At 50.0% G+C, this 20770-nt stretch overlaps 1 protein-coding gene across 1 annotated transcript in view; it reads right to left on the bottom strand.

The window, feature by feature from the left end:
* DNAH3 (dynein axonemal heavy chain 3) overlaps nt 1-20770 on the bottom strand; it is a 109079-nt gene that overhangs the window by 10071 nt on the left and 78238 nt on the right. Inside the window, exons 48-54 of the mRNA XM_074323111.2 lie at nt 20114-20279; nt 18713-18929; nt 16709-16891; nt 12092-12290; nt 7264-9405; nt 3091-3316; nt 6-250 (exon numbers count right to left, since the gene is read on the bottom strand). Of these exons, the coding sequence (XP_074179212.2) occupies nt 6-250; nt 3091-3316; nt 7264-9405; nt 12092-12290; nt 16709-16891; nt 18713-18929; nt 20114-20279 (3378 nt within the window). The remainder of the gene's footprint in view (nt 1-5; nt 251-3090; nt 3317-7263; nt 9406-12091; nt 12291-16708; nt 16892-18712; nt 18930-20113; nt 20280-20770) is intronic.

Genomic DNA, 20770 nt, shown 5'->3' with positions numbered 1-20770 from the left:
CGTACCTAGGGGTCCAAAGTTCCTCCTCTCTTGAACGATGGCGTGGAAGAAGCAAAGGCCAAACAGCAACTTCTGCCACATCACCGCCTTTGTGCAGCTTTGGAAGAACATGGGGTCCGAGATGGGGTCATTGAGGTAGGATCGCAAAAGGTTGGCACGGAGCCCTTTGGGGGGCTCGTTGGTCATTTTGATCCCATTCTGGAGGACGCTGACTGGAAACTTCTCGGATGGATAGCTGGTTAGCCAGAGTCTGGAAGAACAACAGACCTAACTAGAGCAACGCAACAAGTTAAATTGAAAAACAGGGAAAAAAATTAAAGCCACCATTCATTAAGTACTACTAGATGGCAAACCCCATGGTGAGAGATTAATGTCCCTTCATTTACTTTCATCCTCACAGCCACTCTATGTGGAGGGGTTTGCTGTCCTTGTCACCAGGGAGGAAACGGGTATGGAGACATCAAGGGGGTTTTCACTTAGAAGCAACTGAACAGAGAGGTGAACTCGGGGACCCCGCCTCCAAGGCCGCTGTCCGAGTCACCACGGGACTTCCTGAGCACCTGTTTCGGTCAAGTCTTACATCCGGCACCCCAGGAGGGGCCGAAGCGAGCAGAGCACTGTTCCTAGTGTCCAGAGACTCACAGCCTCGCTGCTAGGGGAGGAAACAGGGCTGGACAAGCACACAGAATGCAACACAGAGCACAAGGCATTATACAATCGAGACTGAAGGGAGGGAAGGAAATAATGGGCTGTGGGGGGTCCATGGGAAGACAGGTTTCCATGCGTTGGGCAGAGCAAAGTCTGCCAACTATGATCAGAGCCTGTTTTTGTAAATAAAGTTTTATTGGAACCTGGCTCTGCCCCTTCACCGACATGTTATTGATGGCTGCTCTCATGCAGAGTTGAATAGTTGCAACTGAAAAAACATGGCCCACAAAGCCTAAAACATATACTATCCGGCTCTTCACAAAGTTTGCTGGCCTCTGGCATAGAGGAAATGGCATTTGAGAATATGGAAGGTTTCTTTATTTAAAATATAAAAGTGTATCTACGCCCACGAAAAAATGGGGACATACGTAAAATACATAGAAGAAAAAAACTTCGTTTTACCACCTACAGGTTGGTAACATTTTGGCACACTGCCCTCGAGGTTTGTATTCGTTTGTTTTTCCTACCCGAGCTCCAGTTACACACACACCGTGGCATCCTGTTTTGTTTCATTTTGCGGCGCTTTTTTTGGCCAGACATTAGAGAGGTTTCCAGCAGGTGGATTTGGATGGAAGGTCATTAAAAACACAGGACACGGTCTGAGGCCCTGAAGAGGGAAAGTTGGGATGTGGTGAGGCCCGGTGGGCACGCTGCTGTGTCCGGGCCCAGGGCTGAGAGAGGAGGGGGGCGGGAAGAGGCCTGATGCCTGATGCCTGGCTTTGGGCTACAGGTGAGTGATGTTTAGCTTGCACCAGGCAAACCAGCAGTGCTGTAACGTGTTTTAGAAGTAGTTGCTGACTTCTAAAAATCTAGGGCTTCTGGATTCCCGTCTTCCTTTTAAAATAATCAGAAAATCTGATCCCAAGAGGCCTGCCTTCCTCGAGGACACTGATCAGCTAGGGTCAGGCGGTCACGGCTCTGCTGTACAGGCCATGTTTCTAGTTTGCTACAGTCCCCATCGCTCCATATTGCATCCAACACGGGGGCTGAGAACCCTGGATGGCTGCTTCTGTTCTGTGAGAAGGGGAGTGTTTCTGGTGCCTCATCTTCCTCACGCGTGTATGTTACATTCCTGCTCCTGTGGGCACCTGAGTTCACGACCTTTGGGTTAGGACCATATGACAGAAGACCATAAATGTCGGCATGAATGATGTTTTCTTCATTGAGTGTGTCATTAATGATCAATGAATTAATTCACCATCGCAAACCAAATAAAATTTTGAAACAAATGGGCCTCACCCCCTGTCTGCCCTTCCACTCTTACGTGAGTCTGACATGAATATAATCAACTATGACCTTTCTGGCTTTGTAAATAAACACCAAATACTTTCCTATTTTCAGGAAGATATGACTAAAATGAAAATAACCAGCAAGCTCTGCTGCCTAGAGCAGGAGTTCGCAAACTTTTCCTGTAAAGGATCAAACAGTAAATGTTTTAGCTTTGCAGGTCACATGGACCTTGTCACAACTGGGTGTAGCTTGAAAGCAGCCGTAGACAACATAGAAGTGAGCAGGGCTGCATTTCAATAAAACTTTATTTATGCACACTGAAATTTGAATTGCATCTAATTTTCATGTGTCATGAAATATTATTCTTTTGATTTTTTCAACCATTTAAACATGTAAAAACTGTTCTTACCTAGCAAGCTACACAAAAACAGGCAGCAGGCTAGATTTGGCTCATAGGCCATTGTTGGCTGACCCTAGGCCTGGAATAAGAGAATCACTGAACACTTGAGTGGAAAGGGGCCGTGACGTCTGTCTGGTTCATCTCATCACTCTGTAAACGCAAAAACCGAGGCCCAGTCTTGCTGGGCTTTAAAGTTCATAAAAAATAAATAGCTAGTTATGATGTTGATTAAAAGTCCACAGAGCCCAAGAAAACACAGGATACAGTAAGGACAATGAATGGTGTCTAGACTGCATGTGAGGTTTTTATTTTTACAGACAAATAATTTTTAATGTGGTGACGTTTAATCCACCTTCCCGGACACACTGCCTGTCCCCTGCCCCTGACAAGTTCTCACAACATATACCCCAGAGTCATAGGATAACTTCTCAGTGTTTCCTTAATGAGCAGCTTTGCTTTTACAGATGCTGCCCCTTCTCATTGGAATGTCCTTCCTGGCAAACTCCTATTCATCCTGCAAAACCCCAGCACTAGTCAGTCCTCCACGGCTTTCCCCGACTTTCCCTTCCATTTTCTATGCTCCATGGTTCTTCTTAGAACATGAATATTGTTCATCTAGGGGCTGCCTTCTGTGAGAACATTGCTTTTTAAGGGTAGAATCATGTCTCGCCCATCATGCCACCAGCATGATACCTGGAGCTCAAGGTTGGGGCCCAGAGAGAGGCAGTGGGGGGCGGGGGGCAGCGTCTCACCTGAATCGGAGGTTGGTGGTCTCAGGAACAATCACCTCTTCACAGATCTTCTCCAGCGTGGGCATCCAGCTCGTGGCCAGGTGGCAGTTCTGTAAGACCACCCACGTCCCATCTTTGATGGCCGTGTGGATCATTTTGGCCGCAATAGGACCTTGGCCTTGGCCGAGGGAGATGGTCTGTGTTTTGGCCCCTCCCATGCCAAGATCATCAGCGAACTTCAGCAGTCCTGAGACCAGGAAGAAAAGAGGTTTTTGAAAGAGAGTCAGCCGACTGAGACCATATGAACAACAACAACACAGGAGAGTTTACATGAAATCCTGGACTCAGAAAGAAACTCACTGGTTTCTGTTAATTACAAAATAAGCACATCTCTGGGGAAGGCTTAGATTTCTCAGGTAAGATGATGATTCCTCTTTTGCTCTGAATACACACATTCTTGATTTAAAGGAAAAAATTACACAAAGTAGAAAAAAAAAATCAGAGTTTAAAAGAGAGAAATTCCCAGGTGCCAAAAATGAAGAGGAAACTCAAAACTAGAGCAGTGAGCCCACATAACCAAGGCACCAGGAACTGGGTTTTTACAAATTTATTTCACTGGGAAACACAGTTGCTTGGACAGTGAAGTTTCAAGTTAGTCTCTCTCACCTGCCTCTCCCTCAAGGCAGCCAATGTTACTAGAGTCTGTGAATCCTTCCAGACATATTTTATGCATTTCAATAAATGCAGACATACTATTGCACTTACACGAATTGTAGAATACTAGTTTGCTTTTTTCATTAGCTCTTTTCCACATCAGTACATATGTAAAGGCCTCATTCTTTTTCATGGTTACATAGTATTTCACCATTGAAAACCCCGTACCTTATTTATTTAACCAGTCTAGCAGCTGGAGTTTGGGCATGGGAGGTAGACATGACTTTGCACCCAACGGAGGCAGGGTGCTGGATCTGAGACTTTTGGACAAAATTCGTATCCTCAAAGGGCTGCACCTTCATGTTTAGGAGAACCAGAAACCTGGCGACTGACTCAAGCAGCAGAGTGGGAGCTGGTCACTGGCCGGTAGCCCGGGTGGAAAAAATGAACAAAAACTTTCCAGTGAGGAATCAAAACAGCAAGCCTTATACCAAATGCCACAAGAGGTGCAACACTGCAATGCACCCTGGATGTGGGATTCCCAAGCTGGAAATCTCCCACAGCACTGAGCCAGAGGGTGACACCCCCAGAGCCCCACTGTCGGGTGTGAGCAACGTTGTTCTGTTAGGGCACTGAAAACCCAAGGACCTGACCGTCCCACAAAAGAGCAAATCCATCGCTGGTAGGGACAATGGGGAGAATACTCCAAGGATGACATGTGGTCACTGTTACGGGCCGAATCGTGTCCCCCCCACCCCACCCCAGGTCCAGACACTGACATCTTAATTCGCAGGACTTCAGAATGTGACTGTATTTGGAGATGGGGTCTTTAAAGAGGCGAGTAAAGTAAAATGAGGTCATTCAGGGGCCCTGATCCAATCTGCCTAGGGTCCCTCTAAGAGGAGGAGATTAGGACACAGGCTCTCAGAGAAGAGAGACCATGTGAAGACACAGCAACAAGATGACACAGGGAGAAGACAGCCAACAACAAGCCAAGGAGAGAGGCCTCAGAAGAAACCAACCCTGCTGACACCTTCATTTTGGACTTTCCAGCCTCCAGAGTTGAGAGAAAATACATTTGTGTTGTTTAAGCCCCCCAGTCTTTGGTATTTGTTGTGGCAGCCCTAATGGATGATTACAGCCTCTGAAAAAGACCATAAAAGAAACACATCTGAAAATCATTAAAGAAGGAACACAAAGCATAATAAAATTTAGAGTTCGATGGAGAAAAATACATCGATTTGCAACAAAACAAATAAAACTTTTAGAAACGGAAAGCATGGTCACTGAAGATAAAACCTCAAAAGCACTGATTAAAAGAGCAGCTAAAAAGAGGATTCGTGAACTGTCAGGTCTACAGTCAATTTTTCAGCCCTGGTAACGGGCACCCCTGGCACCCTGGGTATGGTCTCGGCTAACAGAGAAATGTCTGTAGAAGATGAGCCCGGAATATATGGGGCACATACAGGAAGAATGTTATCAAAAACAACTGGGGTTCTGCGAAAAGGACAGAGGCGTGAAGGTACCTCCACAAGCCAGACACTGAATCATTTGAGCAGCAAAGAGAACAATGATGGGAGGGGAGGAAGGCACCACTGTATCTGAAACATCCAATGTGTTCAAAAATAACCTTACTGCTTAAGTAACTTTGAAGGTTACTAAGGCCCCAATTCATTACTCTGGAGGCTGGTAAATGAAGAGAATGAATCAAACATCCTCTCTGCCTGTCCTTTTTGAACACGATTCAGAGTAAAACCGAGTAAACAGAGGAACTGACGGAGGAAACTGCTTCTTTATAGAAGAGTCCAGCTACTAGGTATGGAAGGAATGAGAGAATTAAAGTACTGCCATCCTGCAGCCCCCAATGAAGTCATGGACCTGGGTAATGATTTTCTAAGGCCACTGAAACCATTGAGTCAGTGGTTCCCAGTACGGGCCGTATATTGGAATCCCCCAAAAAGTTTTGTCAAACACAATGCCTGGGTCTCACCCACACAGATTTTAGTTTTACTGGGCATGGAGAGTTTCCTTAAAGCTCCCAGGTGATCCTCACGGGCAGCCAAGATGGAGAACTGTCCCATTACATGCAAGGCTGATGGGAAACTTTCTCAGGGAGGCGGTGGGGGAGTGCGGACGTGGGTCGCGTTGACAGTGCTTAAGCCACAGATCGATCTTAATCAGAAGAGAAAGACAACCAGACAGTATGTGCCCCCAGGGTGAGGCGCAACGAGGGCGCAGCTCCTGGGAAGTATCCTGGGGTGTTGTCCCAGCCGACTGTGGTCAAGCCTGCAGCGTGGGGCCCAGGAATGTGCTCTGCTCACCCCGGGATGTAACCGGCCTCCTCCTCAGCTCATCATCACTGACAGACCATAATCTGACCTTTCCCCTACTTCTCTTCTTTACCTTTGCTGGTTCCCTCCAGTTTCTCTAGTTTATATCTGCCACGTAAAAGGACACAGGGAAAAAGCAGAGGTTCCAGGAAGAAGTCATGAGTTGATCTTTGACGCTAACATTGAGGTATAGGAACCTGAAAGGGCACCAGTTCATTTCAGTTCCCTCCTCCAACTTCCTTCGAGAAGCAGGTGCTGGCTTTCTATCTGGGTCAGGCTATGGGTCAGGGCACTCGTCACGCCGCTCAGCTTTCACACAACGTCAGCCTCGCCCTTGGCATTTCTGGTCATCTTTTTTTTTTTTTTTTCATTCAGCAACAGATAAAAATAAAGCTTTGAGATCCCCCCTACAGAACAGAAAACGAATCTATTCCTGTCAACACCTCATACCCTTCAATTGGCACAAACGACTTCTGGGAAGATACGCAAACTGGGAATAGCGGTTACTTCTGGGAGGGTTGGGAGGAAGATGTACCTTCCACTCGGCACAAGGATTTCTCCATCTCAGCACTACTGACAGTTTGGGCAGGATAATCCTTGGTGGTGGGGGGCCGTCCTGTGCAGTGCGGGGTGTTTTGCAGCACCCTTGGCGTCTGTCTACGAGATGTCAGTAGCATCCCCTAGCTGGGGCAGAATGTTTTCCCACTTTGCAAAACATCCCTTCAAGGGGCAAAATGGCCCCGGTTGAGCCATAGTCCTATACATTTGCGTTGTTTTATTACACACAGTATTAATTGTTCAAAACATTAAAAGAAGAGAGAAAAGCCTAGCTGAGAGAAGCAACAGTCAGACAAAATGGTTGAAGGCAAAGGTGACAAAGTAGCAGCCAGCAGGCTACACTAGCCCTGGGTTGGAGCTCACCACGTTTTTAACAAAACATTTGAATGAGTTATCAGGCTGTGAAAATGGGTGATTTCTGCATTGTTTGCTGTCTCTGGAAAACTCAGGTGATCTGGCCATCCTGGGCTCCCCTTACCAGATGGCACCTTCCTAGCTTCCAGATGTGGGAGCTGAGTAGCTGCCGGCCCTTCAGGCAGGAGAAGTGGCCCCAGCCCCACCTCAGCCTGTTCACTGCTTGACCTCCATCTGAGTTGGAGACCCCTGCTGCGAGGGCCATACTACTGTCATCCATCCATGCCTTCTGCCTTACCTGCCATCGGGTCTGCGCCCGGAGACAACACAAAAATCAGCGGTGCACAACAGCTGGAGTCACTGTAGGAGCCCTGGAGGTCAAAGGTCGGGGCTTCTACGTACGGGTTGCCCATGTGCTCAGCAATGAACTCGCGGACAGCTGGAATCATCTTGTCAGGCCGCAGACATCGGAGGATGGCCATCCGCTCCAGTCCCCGCAGGAACCTCCAAGACCCGGGGAACTTCTCCTCGTGGGGGGAGGCCGAGTCGTAGATGACCTTCCAGGCGTGCGGGTATTGCTGCACGTGCTCCATCAGGCCTCTCAGCTGGGGCAGCGCCGACGCGAGCACCACTTCGGCCCACGCCTTCTCAGACAGCCAGTCGGGCGCCGGGTTGGGGAAGGGGTTGTCCAGGGCCACACCCCCGGTCAGGAGAAAGTACCACACGGCCTCATCCATCTGCTGCTTCTCTTTCAAGATGCCGATGGTCAGCAGGAGGGAGAAAAGCAGCTTGTCCTTCTCAAACAGAGAGCGGCAGACATTGTTGTAGACGCTGAGGGTGAAATGCTCGATGATGTACTGGATGCGTTGCTCCAGCTGCTCGCTCTTCTGGCTGTGGGCCAGAGACAGCACGTACAGGTTCAGGAACCAGGCCAGCGAGTACTGGTACATGGGCTCGATGTGGGCCAGGTCGGAGATGCAGAAGAAGACGGTGGCGGAGTGGACAGCCACTGGCTTGTAGCCCAAGCGCGTCGCGTCGATCTGCATTTCTGTCACCGAAGCAATCTCCTGCTTCTCCAAGATGTCTTCAGACAGCTGTTTGGAGGAGGACAGAGCTTTGATGGCGGTCTCGTCCTCCAGGATGTTGCCCTGGGACAGGGAGAGGACCTCCAAGATCTTATCTTCGATCTCTTTCAGCTGCTGCTTGTTCCTGGCGCTTTCCACAATCAATTTGTTCTTTTTCTCTTCCAGCTCTGGCTTCTCCTTGGCGGCCACCAGGCCAAGCAGTTGGTCTTGGAGGCCCAAGGGGGTGATCATGAAATTGAGGAGGCAGACTTTTACAGCGACTTCGGGGAGGTAATGGGGGTTCCTCAGACGGGTGGTGATGTACAACTTAAAATCCTTGGAGTACTCGATGATGTTTTCCCCCAGCCGCATGTACTCCACGCCTTGCTGCTTAAATGTGGACTTGAGCAAGATGGGCTCGATGAAGGCATCCAGCTCTTCTCCAACGTTCTCCAGTAAGACGGGGGTGCCAAACTGCAGAGCGTTTTCTAGCGTCCTCACGTAGCTGGTGTCCGAGAACTTGATGACGGACAGCTTGTTCGCCTTCTCCATGTTCTTGATCCACTTATTGGCCTGCCCCTGAGGGTCGATCATGAGGGCCCAGCGTCTGGAGTTGGACACGATGATGCCATTGTCGATGGAGAAGGAATCGACGGGCAGCCCAGCGATCTGCCAGGTGCGGATCCTGACGGGGTCCCCTAACGTGCTGCTGAGACTGAAGTCGTGGGAGCCGGGGATGGCCCTGTCCTTGCACTGGGCCAGCCACTGCGTTTGGCATTCGGCCCGGTAATCCACGGTGAAGGCCCCCAGGTAAGCCACGGTTCCCGAGGACACCAGCACGTCCCCCGTCAGGTTAGTATAGCAGACCTCCAGCGCCCGGGCAGCTTCCGTCCATCTGTCCTTCTCGCCCCCGAGACCGCTGATCAGTTTTTCGGCCCTGATCAGCTTCTGGGAGCAGATCGTGATGTTCTCCTCCAAGGTCTTCTTCCTGGTGTTCATCTCCTCAAAGTCGTCGTTCAGGGCCTGGAGGCGGTCTTCCACCAGCTTCAGCTCCGCTCGCTTCTGGTTCAGCTTCTGCATCTGGATGTCCAGCTTGCCCTCGGCCTCCTTCAGCCGCTCCCGCTTGGGGGCCACCACTTTGGCCACACGGTCATACACCTCCATGGCCCTCACCCACTTGCACAGCCCCTCGCAGGCAGACGACACGTTTTTAATGACGGCTGGCTGGAAGTCGGGGTGATCGATGAACCTTTCCCGGATCCGCTTCATGACCACTGGGGACATGCTGTCTTTGTCATACGTCTTAAGGCTCTCCAAGAATTTCAGGTCGCCGAGAATCTTCCTTGATAACCCCCAATAATCTTCTACCATTTTACCTGTTTGGGACGCAAAACAGAGATGAGATTGTTATTAAGACATTCTGGCTGAGACTTAAAGACTTGCGGTGACTACTCTTCATATCTGGCAAAAAAACTCAAGCTCCTGCTGAGGGTTTTCAGGGCAGTGAAACGACTCTGTGTGACGCCATAATGACGGACACGTGTCATTATACACTCGTCCAAACCCAGCGAACGTACGCCACTAAGAGCAGGTGCTAATACAAGCTGTGGATGTACGGCGACACTGATGTATTAATGCAGGTTCATCAGTTGTCACAAGAGTCCCACTCTCGTAGGGCAGGCTGCGCATGTGGGGAGGGCAGGGGGATGTGGGAAATCGCTCTGATGTGACTTAAAGCTGCTCTAAAAATATAAAATCTCAATAAAAACATCGAAGTTCCTCCACATGGTCTGGGAGGCCCACTGACCTCACCCCCCTCATCTCTGCCTCGCTCCCTGACTTCAGTCCCAAAGGGCCTCCTTTTAATTCCTCGATGACCCCAAGTGCTTCCCTACCGTGAGCCCCTTACCCAGACTCCAAGTGGCGTCTAGCTGGCTCCTGACCTGACTTCAGGCTCGTTTTCAAGCTACTTCCACAGATGTCCCTCTCTAAGGCAGGCCCCGCTAGCCCTTCCCTAACATTTTCTTTCATCTCAGCGGCTAGAACGCCCATTCCCTGTCTAGCATTTATCGCAATGAGCCCTTTTTGTTTACTTTTCATTGTCTGCCTCTCCCGCTAAGCTGTGAACTCCTGCTGTGGTGACTACCCGCTGGCTCAGTGCCTGTAACTCCGTTACCAATAAATATGCATTGAAGGAATGTGGCCCCTTATCCCCGTCACAGATGGACCAGGCAGACGAGCCGTGGGCATGCATTCTGAAGATTCTTTTTCAAGTCTGGGAGGTAAGTTAGATGGAACCTAACCAGTCCTCCTCGTGAGTGAGTGGGTGAGGCCCGAGAGAAAGCAAGGATGGGGAAGACGCCAGCAACTGGACAGAAAGTCATCTGTGGCCCCCGAATGAAGCAGGGCCCTCATTCTCATTAGCACCCATCATGCGAAGGACTGACTGACTGACTGAGCCCTGCTCTCATCCCAGGGCAGTTCCTGGCTCTGCAAACACTTGCCACGCTCAGGCTCATCCAAAAATGTGGTACTTGAGGCATCACGGTGAGTAAAACGAGGCAAATGTGTCCCGTTCTTAATGCAAACACAACAAACAGATATTTCCCCTGAAGGTTTTTGTTCGCCTTCAGGAAAATGAGCAGCTTCGTTTAAATTCAAGGTCCCCCAAAACTCATTCAGTTGTTCTTTTGCTCCATCCCAATGGACAGGCTAAATTCTGTGGGTTAAGTGAATATTACACACCATTTGCTTTAAGTGTGAAGTAAGAAAGGCAAACGATGTGTCCTGCGCATTCCTGATCCGAGACGAGTACTGACTTTCGGGACCTGGCCAGGCTTTGTGTGCTGTTCTCGGCCCTGGCGGCCCCTTAGGCCCACCCAGGAGCTTTACAAATACTAGCGCTCGGGCCACCCCCAGGCCAAGGGGTTAGGGATTTCTAGGATCCAGCACCTGGCGCCGTATCCCTCATGCTCCCAGGTGACTCTCGGCTGTGCCCCGGGTCACGTGCTGGCCAGCTCATCCTTGCTCAGGCCGCCCTGTCACAGCCCGGCTGCTTGCCTGAAGAATGCTCTTGTGAAGTCCACTCCCTGCTTATCCATTCCCGCTCACCTCCTTGTCTTCTTTATGTGGGTTTTGGCCTCCAACTGGCCAGGGAACAGGGACTGCTGACCAATGGGAGGCAGAAGCCAGAATTCCTGTTTGGTTCTAGGACACGGGCCTCGACACAAGACGCTACGTCCACTTCAGATTGTAAGGAGATTGAATATTCACCTATTACTGCGTCTAGGCTCGATTATATGAGGAGCTTTCTTGCCTCCCCCCTCCCCTCCCCCATCCTTCTCTCCCCATTTCTAAGTCTCAGAATCCCTGTCTCCCCACCTCCCCTTCCAGTTTGTGTTGGCCTCCCTTTGCCCTCTAACTCCGCTCTACCAGCTCACGCTCCACCCGACCCCACCTCTCCCTCCCTGTGTGTCTTTGTTTTCTTGCCTCTGTCTCCCTTCTTCTCACTCGCTCTATACGTGTGTCCCTGTGTCTCTGGGTCTGTCTCCATCTCTCTCCCGTTCTGTCTCTGCCGTGTGCATGAGGCTCTCCCTCCCCCATCCTTCGTCGCGCTCTGTTTCCCTGTCTCTGTCTCATTCCTAATCTCTCTCCCTCCTGATCTCTCTTCCCATTTATTGTCTCTTTGTGTCTGTGTGTGCGCACGCACACGCGAGCATTTAGATGTCTGGGTCTCTCTCCATTTCAGTCTGTCTCTCTTTCTGTTTCTCTCTCTCCCTCTCACCCACACAGCACTGTGTGTGTGCTTGCACCACATTAGTCCTTTTCTCTTCATGACCTTCATTTCTGCAATGATTTGCAGGCAGGGGCCTTGACTCAGCGCGGCTTCACCTAAGACACTGCCATTTCCCCCGACCGCGGGGGAGAACAGAGGACAGTGGAGAAACACAAGAGAGCTCTTTGGTGCATATGCATGTCTGGCGCCTGTCTCCTTTCCTCCAAGACTCCGCACACTGCGCAGGGGCCTGGGGTGGGGTGGGGTGGGGTGCTGGAGGGGGTTACCGCTGCCACTGGGGTCCGGCTTCCTCTCTGGCCTCAGCCCTTTCATGACACAGATACTCTCCATGACCAGCTTCACAGGGCCTGGGGGATTCTGCATTGACTTCACCAGCGAGATGTCAGATGGGTTCAGGGTGTCGAGTGCAGCGAGAGCAGCTTCCAGGGCTGGCATCGCCTCTGCCAGGTCCCCCTCACATTCATCCTGCGGGCAGCACAGGGACAAAAGGGCACGGTGGGGGGAGGAAGTTCTGCTCCTGGAGAAAGCCGGGGAAGTGGGCACAGGTGTTGGCCCGACCCTGCCCCGAGGAAGGCGCCCTGCCTGGGGCTCCGAGTGCATGGCGGTGCACATGGTCCTTTGGGGCCCACAGTTGGGTTCCTGGGACATTTAAGAAGTCACCTGGTCTGCGATCTTAACAAATCAAGTTTTGGATTTTAACAAATTCCCAAGAGATCTATGAGCGGGTGACTTCACACCTACTGATCAAGGATGACAGATGGAGGATGAGGGTTAGAGGATGAATGACAGGTGGGAGTAGGGTTAAGGCAAGGCCAGGGCAGAGGAAGGCATGGAGGGTGGGGGAGGTCAGCATGGGGTGACGGTCAGGGTGTACTGCAGCTCAGCCGGGGGGAGGGGTGCAGTCAGGGATGGGGGAAGCTTGGGAACAGGGTGGCATTTCAGGATGAGGGACAGGGCTAGAGATTAGAGCTGGGTAGGGCGCTCTGGGCAAAGAAGACAGTGTGTCCATTATTCCTTCATTTAAAAACAAAATTAACACAATGGAATATTATTCAGCCACAAAAAGGGAATGAAGTACCAATTCATGTCACAACACAGATAAACCTTGAAAGCATTGTGCCGAGTGAAAGAAGCCAGACAGAAAATGCCACGTGCTACAGGATTCCATTCATGTGAAAGGCGCAAAGAAGGAAAAACCATCGAGGCAGAAGGTAGGGTAGGGTTTGCCGTGGGTTAGAGAGAGGGAGGCATGGGGTTTTCCTTCTGGGGTGATGAAAATGTTCCGGAATTAGAGAAGGCTGGTGGCTGTACAGCTCTGTGAACGTACTAAAAACCACTGAACTGTGTCATTTAAGAGGATGAATCTTAATGGTATGTGAAGTTTATCTCAATTTTTTTTAAAAAGAAAGCTTAACATTATAAGACTTTTAGAACTGGAAGGGACCTCATAGATGACTTAGTAGTCCAACTACCAAATCCAAGAGACAAAGAGAGAGAGAGGGAAAGAGGAGGGAGGGGGGAAGAGGGAGGGGAGAGATAGTTCTGTGTCGCTTGCTTAGAACCTGCCAGATGACCAGGGGCCCACATGCTCTTCGTGCATCCCTGTGGCCCGGTCACTCTGCCCCTTTCCCAAGGGGCAAGGCCTGGGTTCCAGCAAGCTTGTTTTCCAGGTGACTTGAAAAGGCTATAATTGTACCATCATCTGTCACAGTGATTCTCAGCCCTGGCTCTGCCTCCGAGTCACTAAGGGCACCTAAGCAGCCCCACCGTCAGGCCCCACACCCACAGACTGAGTCAGCCAGCCTGGGTGGGGTCTGGGCACCTGCACCTCAAAACTCCAAAGGTGACTGTGACATGCAGTTCTGCTGAGAAACTCTGGTTTATAATCTAGAAACACTGCAAACAGGGTGGGAAGCAATAGGCTTCAATGCCCAACAGGAGAATGGCTACTTGATGGGTGAAGCACCTACTTAAAATGGTCATTAAAATCACTCTGTGACATATTGGAGAGAAACGTGTGATAGGATGTTAAGGGAATAAAAAAAGCACAACACAAACAGCAAGCATACTATGATTGCAATAACATAAAACGGTCCATGGCATGTACAGACTGGGACTAGAGGGAAAACTGAAAAACCGAATAGGTATTAAAGATGACTTGAAAATTCTTCCATACGTGTTATTACTGTTAGGTCATTTGCTTCTATAATGAAAAACATAATAATTAAAAATGACCCCTGTGGCTTAGCAGGGCTGTGTGAGAGATGTGAATCTCAGTGCCCTCTGATGAAATGTAGCCAAGTCTGCAGACATTCTGGCATCATTTATTTTCCTCATTAGGGGAAAAGAAACGATTCATCTGCTTAAAAAGAATGGACCCATTTAAGCCGACCGTTGTACTTGTGAAGCAAGCATTTGGGGCCCGAGTCTTTCTCGGCCGTCCCTCAATCTCAGTCTGGACTCCCCTGGCAATGCTGGGCATGCTCCCATGTTATGTCATTTCTAAAGGTGCGAGGAGGTTAGAGGAAATCAGCAGTCTTCACATGGAGAAGGACTGTACCCCGAGAGGTTCAGGAAAGGATTCTGGTCCCCACAGAAGCCTTAGGAAAACTCGGAGTGAGCCCAGGTTCGTTTCCTCCTCTCCTGACTCACCTCGAGGATGTCACTCCCAGCCCAGGGATGGGACGGCAGAGCACGAGACCTCACCCTTCACACCAAAACCTGAGCTGGCCATTGATTGCCCAGGAATGGGCGTGGTGGGTCACCTCCTATAAGCCTCATGTTGCCTCTCGCGTTCCTCCTGTTCCAGCAACGTCCCGTGACAATGCAGAGCAGAATCCTGGCTGGGATGTGCCCACATGTGGCAAGAGCCTGCCTTTACCAGACAGGCAGGTCCACTTGGCATAGGGTAAAGAACATCCATTTTAGAGAAGAGCTAACATGGGCCATTAAGCTCTGACTGTGTGCTTGACATATGGTACAAGTTTACACGTTCTCCTCTTAATATGCGCATTTTACAGGTGAGGCAACTGGGTAAATACTGAGCCCTGAGGTGCCTGATTCTCGAAGAAAACCAGGGAGGAGCTATAAATTCATGCACCTGCAGGAGCCAGGCCAGTGATGGGCACGAGGGAAGTGGGCTGGCTGGGGCTTTGTCCAGCCAACGCAGTGGGTGAGACCCAGGCACGCAGGCCTGATGTTGCCAGACACTTGGGTTTGTATTGTTGTTGTTCTAAGGAAAGCTGAAACTTTAGAAATTTCACTTGAAATCTCTTGATGTTCAAACTTGGTCATTATTCCAAGATTAATGAAAAATGTTGTGTGTATCACAGAGCCCGTGCGTTCTGCAGCTGCCAGCTTGCAATTTTGGAATCATGGACAAATGCAAGGGCTTTGGAACCAGAGAGCTGATTCAGTCACCTGGTAGCTTATGACCTTGGAGAAGTTATTTACGTTCTTAGACCAGGATTTCCTCACGTATAAACTGGGAAGGATACTGCCTGCCTTGCAGGACACTTAGGATGCTAAAAGGAGATGCAGACCAAGTAGAGGTGAACACAGTCTCAACGGGGGAAGGAATTTGGCCTGTCTCGTCCAGTCTGCTTTTCCCACTGCCTAGAAAAGTGGCAGCACATAACAGGCATTCCGTGAACACTTGTTAAGTGAAGGAAGACGGGAGAAAGCACACGGTGCAGTAAGTAGCCGCTATTACCATCATCTCGTTCTAGGAGGGCCGATCTCCTGCTGGGTTATGGCTCTGGGTGCCTGGTGCCCACCGTCTTTGATAGTTCCTCTGGCCTCCCGCCTGTGCCACCAGGACCATGAGCGAGCCTCTCTTACCCAGGGCGCTCATGGTGTGACTCCGAGACCAGGACTGGGCCCAAGGACATCTAGGAGAGGCCAGGTCTCGGGACTCCCTGGAGAAGAGCCAATGTGGAAGCCTGCCGTTTTTAGGAAGTGCCCCAGTATTTATCCATCCTATAAGCCAGACGCAGCCTACTTTCTGTTCAAGTTCTTGTTGGAAGAACGGTCAAAAGAATGTTCTGGCTGCTAATGGGCGCGCAGGGACAAGCCCCTTACACAGGTGCCACGACCCCTGGTTCTAATCCCTCTGACTACCAGCGGTGCCTCCCTGAGAGTTGCTTCACCCAGTAGTGAAGCTCAGTGCCGCTGACGTTCAGGTACCGATACCCGCCATTCCTACGTCCAAGGCAGCTGCGATTCCAAACGTACGTGTGTAATTGCAAGTGCTTTGAGAAATATGTGACATCGCAGGAATGTTCATCAGATTTTCTTCTAATAGCTGAGGGTAGGTGAAGCCCATCCCAGGACTATTCTTTGTTAGTATAAGAATCACCTTCAAATGGGGTCCTCTAGGATGAACAGTCTGTCATTTGACAAATATGTATTCCACCTCTACGACATGCCAGGCACATCTGAGCAAAAATGTGGAGGAGGAGGAAGAGATATGTGAAATCTAATCTGGAAGAAGAGCGTTCTGGGCAGAGGGAACAGTCAGTGCAAGGGCCCTGGGGTGGGAGCTTGCCTTGTGTTTGTTTAAGGAACATCGGGAAGGCCGGAAGGGGCAGAGCAGAGTCAATGAGGGGCAAGTGGGAAGAGATGAGGTTACACCTGTTGGGCCTTGTAGGCCACGACTCTGAGTAGAGGAGAGTATTTGGAAAACAATAATGCTTCCTGAGGAGGACCAGGTGTCAGGAAGACTTGTTTCATCACTTACTAGTCGCCTCCCCTTTTCAAGCCTCTCTTTTCTCATCTGCAAGATGGGCGTGCCCGCACACATTCTGCAGGACTGTCAGGCTCTAGAGACACAGCGGACGCGCCCACAAGACGCTGGCGCCTCCCATCCCTCCCGCCCTTGGTACCTTGATTCCTTGAGAAATGGCAGCAGCGGCGTTGGCTTCTTTTTCATCTGCCTGCACCAGAAGTTTCTTAGCATCGGCTTCTCGCGTCTCCCTTTCAATTTTCACCATCATCTTGGCAGTCTCCTCGGAGGTGTGGATGAGCTGGGGTTGGAGGGCCGTCAGTTCAACTTGCATGACCGCCACCTGCCACGGAGAGAGGGGTGGGAGGGTCAGGCTCAGCCATGGCAGTGCAGCGGCTGAGTCGAAACCCTTCTCCAACCGATGACATATGCAGCGAATACTAGTGATTTTAACATGGAATGTTTTTGTTGGCTGGACTTTACCTCTTTGATCTTTCAATACGTAGCAACTGAGTTCCTACAATGTACTATAGTTATTGGGCACTGCACTAGGCATAGACATATAACCGTAAACTTAAAAATTTTTAAAAGGTGTTCCTCCTGCCTTGACCCCACTTTCTACTGTTGGGGGCAGGGAGAGATAGAACAAACAACAAGTTAGAGGGGAAACCCAACAAGTTAGAGGGGAAACCCTACTTTAAGGCTGTGAAGGAAACATATCTATGGCTGAGATACTTGGGACAAAAGGAACTCTCAAGGCCACTTTTCCCCACCAGTCTGATTCTCTCTAAAGCATTCCTGCCAAGCAATTTTTCTGGCCACTGCTTAAACACCTCTAATGATGGGAAACTCACCACCTCTCAGGGGAGTTGCTCCATTTTCAGACAACTAAATACCTTATTAGATTTTCCTGAGGAAGAGCTGGAATTTACCCCATGTGGTTTTCCACACTGGTCCTGGCTGCCTTCTCAGGCGGCTCAGATACTTGTGTGAAGAGGGTTTCACGACCTTGCACGCACTGCCCCCAGTGAGCCCATGTGAGAGAAGCACTGTATGCTGGCGTGGTTGGGAACACAGGCCCTGGAGTCATGCCCACCCGAGTCTCTGTTCTGGCCCCACCACTAGCAGGGGCTCCTCACGGGGCTGCGTGATGACGGGCCAGTCAGCTGGCTTCTGAGTCTTGGTTTGTGTGTGTAACACGGAGGTATAACAGTGTTTTCCTATACATGACGCTGGGCACAGGGAGGGCTCAAGCATGTTAAGTGCCGCCGTCCTGTCCTGGTCTCGTCTGGCTAAGGTCCTCCTGCTGCTCCTGGAAACACTGTCTGCTCACCCTTTTCAACATCTTTCTAAACACGACGGACCCTGGGTCGGACCCAGCAGCCCAAGAGCAGGGGGTCGGGGGACACCGTGACGTGGCTCCTGTTCTGTGCCGCGGTGTTGGTATGTCTGCTGCCCTCAGCACCAGGTCGACCTACGGCAAGCCACTCAGTGGCGTCAGATCTTTCCAGGTGCTGAATACTCATGTCTGACACGGCTCTCATTTTTAACTGCTTTGTCAAGTGGCTCCAAGCACAAATGAACTACTAATTCATATGCCAGACATTTTGTACTTGTGTCAGCTCATTGAACCTTCCTAATAGCCCTAGGAAACAAAGGCTGTTATCACCTTTTTAATAAAAGAGAAAACTGAGGGCCCCAGAGCTTCAAGATTCTATAGCTGGGAAGCTGGAGAGCCAGAATCTGAGGCCAGAATTTGTCTGACTCCACAAAACTCTGCTCTTCACCACGGCCTTATTCTGCCCAATTCCCCACTGACAGCGGCCAGGGCCACGGCTAGTGTGGGGGACAGTGAGGCACTCCCCCTGGGCATGAAGTGTAAGGGGGCACCAAAAAACTCAGTACTCAAGATGAATAGTGTTTTTAGTGCAATATTTTAAGTCTAAATTAATGCAAAAAGACCCATGATGAACAAAATGTCAAAATCTTGAATAAAGACAGAATGGCATAGGGCCAGGTTTCAGCGGAGGCAAGTGAGGTGAGGTCTGCAAAGGCAGGGTCAGACGCTGTCTTTTTGGGGGGCCTCTTGAATGCTGAGCAAGTGGCTTGCTGCCTGTGCCAAGTCCTGCCGCCGCTCTGTCCCTGATCTACTCTGAGCCCTCACCTGGGAAGCTGCGAAGTTGAGTTTCTGCAGGCCTGTCAGGTAGCGGTTCCTCATCGTATCCACCTCCTGCCTCTTGCTCTGCAAGAGCGTCTTGAAGGTGAGAATCAACTCGAGGTACGAGGTGGGGGTGACGTAATTGTGTCTGCGAAGTGTGCTGTAATACTCGCGTGACAGCTCCTTTACACTCTCCTGGAAATACTTGCACATGGAGATGACCCTGCCGAGGGCATGAAGGGGGTTAGGCAGGCCCAGAGGGGACTAGCTCAGCTCTGCTCACCGATGTGAGGACGTGAGAAGAAGGTACACTGAGTGTGACCCGCGGGAAGCCCACATTCTCGGAGGCAGGTCGACAGAGCCGCCAGAAGGGTTGGGGAGGCACGTATTTCTACTAGAATAATCTCTGATCAAGTCATTTCCATCTCTGATCACTTTGATGAATCACTGGGGCTTACGCAGGAATTCTGAATCTCTGGCAGTCTGGTGAACCCTCTGGACTTTGCAGAATAATGTTTTTAAATGAATATAGTAAAATATATAGGATTACAAAGGAAAACAATGATGCTGAAACAGTTTTCAAAATAGTTTAAAAACTAACTGTGTTATAGTAATGGATGTGCTTTTTATCAATGCATTAAATCGGGGTCAGCAAACTTTTTTTCCGGAAAGGGCCAGCGTGTAAACAGTTTGCGCTTTGTGGGCCCTGTGGTCTCTGTAGCAACCACTCAGCTCTGATGCTATAGTGCGAAAAAAGAGCATGGCTGCAATAAAACTTTATGTACAAAAGCAGGCTGTGCCTGGGACTTGGCCGATGGGTCACAGTTTGCTGACTGCTGCATTAAATACAAAGATTGGTCAGCGTGTCTAAAAGCTGTTTTGAAGGAAATTATATAATGAGGCATCTGTAATGACTAAATGAGTTATGCAAATAACCATGATTCCTATGGGTAACAAGCACAGGTCCTGCTGTTCCTGCTGGGTTTACTGCCAACATTCATCACTGAAGGGAATGCAAAATACCAGTCAGATGTCAGTGGAAACGAAGATGTGATTTTCCCCCATTTACATTCAGTGACCCGCTGAAATCTATTCATAAGCCTACAGATCAAGTTAAGGGGCTTCCAACCTACAGAACAAAGTTCCAAGTTCGTAAAATAGAATTTGAAGCCAGGAACATGCTGACCCCTGCCTCCTTCTTCATTTTCCATTCAGTCATTTAGTAAGCTGCAACTGGACCTACTACGTACCAGGCCTCTGCTAAGCACTAAGGATACAGGCAGGTGACATATAAAGACTTTTTTATACCTAAGTTGAGAAATCTTTTAACAACAAGAATAGAGCCAACATGGGGATTTTTCCATTTGGAATCTTTGGCTAGGGAACTAACACGCAGCTAACACTTACTCTGTCCGAATACGGTCTTCAAGCTCCACGTCTTCCAGAAATTTGTTAGCCACCAGCTCCAGGGCATCCGTGGGCCAGGACTGGAACCAATCGATTGTACAGCAATTGATCAGGGAAGGGAACATCCGCAGACGGTTCCGAAAGGCGTCCCCAACTGGGCTCATGGCTAATGAAAAACAGACTGCGTTAGCGCCCTGCCTCCGAGGCAAGGATGCCCATGGAAGCAGGAGGGTGCTGCCAAGGATTCTGGCGGCCAGGGGTGGGCATGTTTCCTGCTGGCACCCAGGCATGCAACAGGCATAGATAGTCCTGACGAGTGCCTGGGAAACACAGGGGAATCATGGGATATTTTCACTAAGCTTTCTGATGGGAATTCAGTGTATTCCAATGGCCTTCTGGTGGGTCTCCCGTGCCCATTACTGTTGCTTCCAGGTCCTTCAGTCACTTTGCCATAGTGATTTTAACCCCGTGATCCACTTAGACATAAGGGAGGCGTAGATGCCACATATGTAGCTACTTATAGAAGCTACTAGGGGCAGGGGGCAGGGCATCAGCTTGTTACTGACCCATCTCCATCCAGCCACAGATTTGGGGTTCTGTGCCCTAAATTTCATTCATTGTTTCATTTAGACTCAATGAGTTAAGAGAAAGCGTGAC

The sequence above is a fragment of the Rhinolophus sinicus genome, chromosome 10 (assembly GCF_057876585.1).
Source record: "Rhinolophus sinicus isolate RSI-liver-muscle chromosome 10, RSI-T2T, whole genome shotgun sequence".
Lineage (NCBI taxonomy): Eukaryota > Metazoa > Chordata > Mammalia > Chiroptera > Rhinolophidae > Rhinolophus > Rhinolophus sinicus.
Note: the sequence above shows the minus strand (reverse complement) of the source record. Positions and strands in the feature narration are given on the sequence as shown.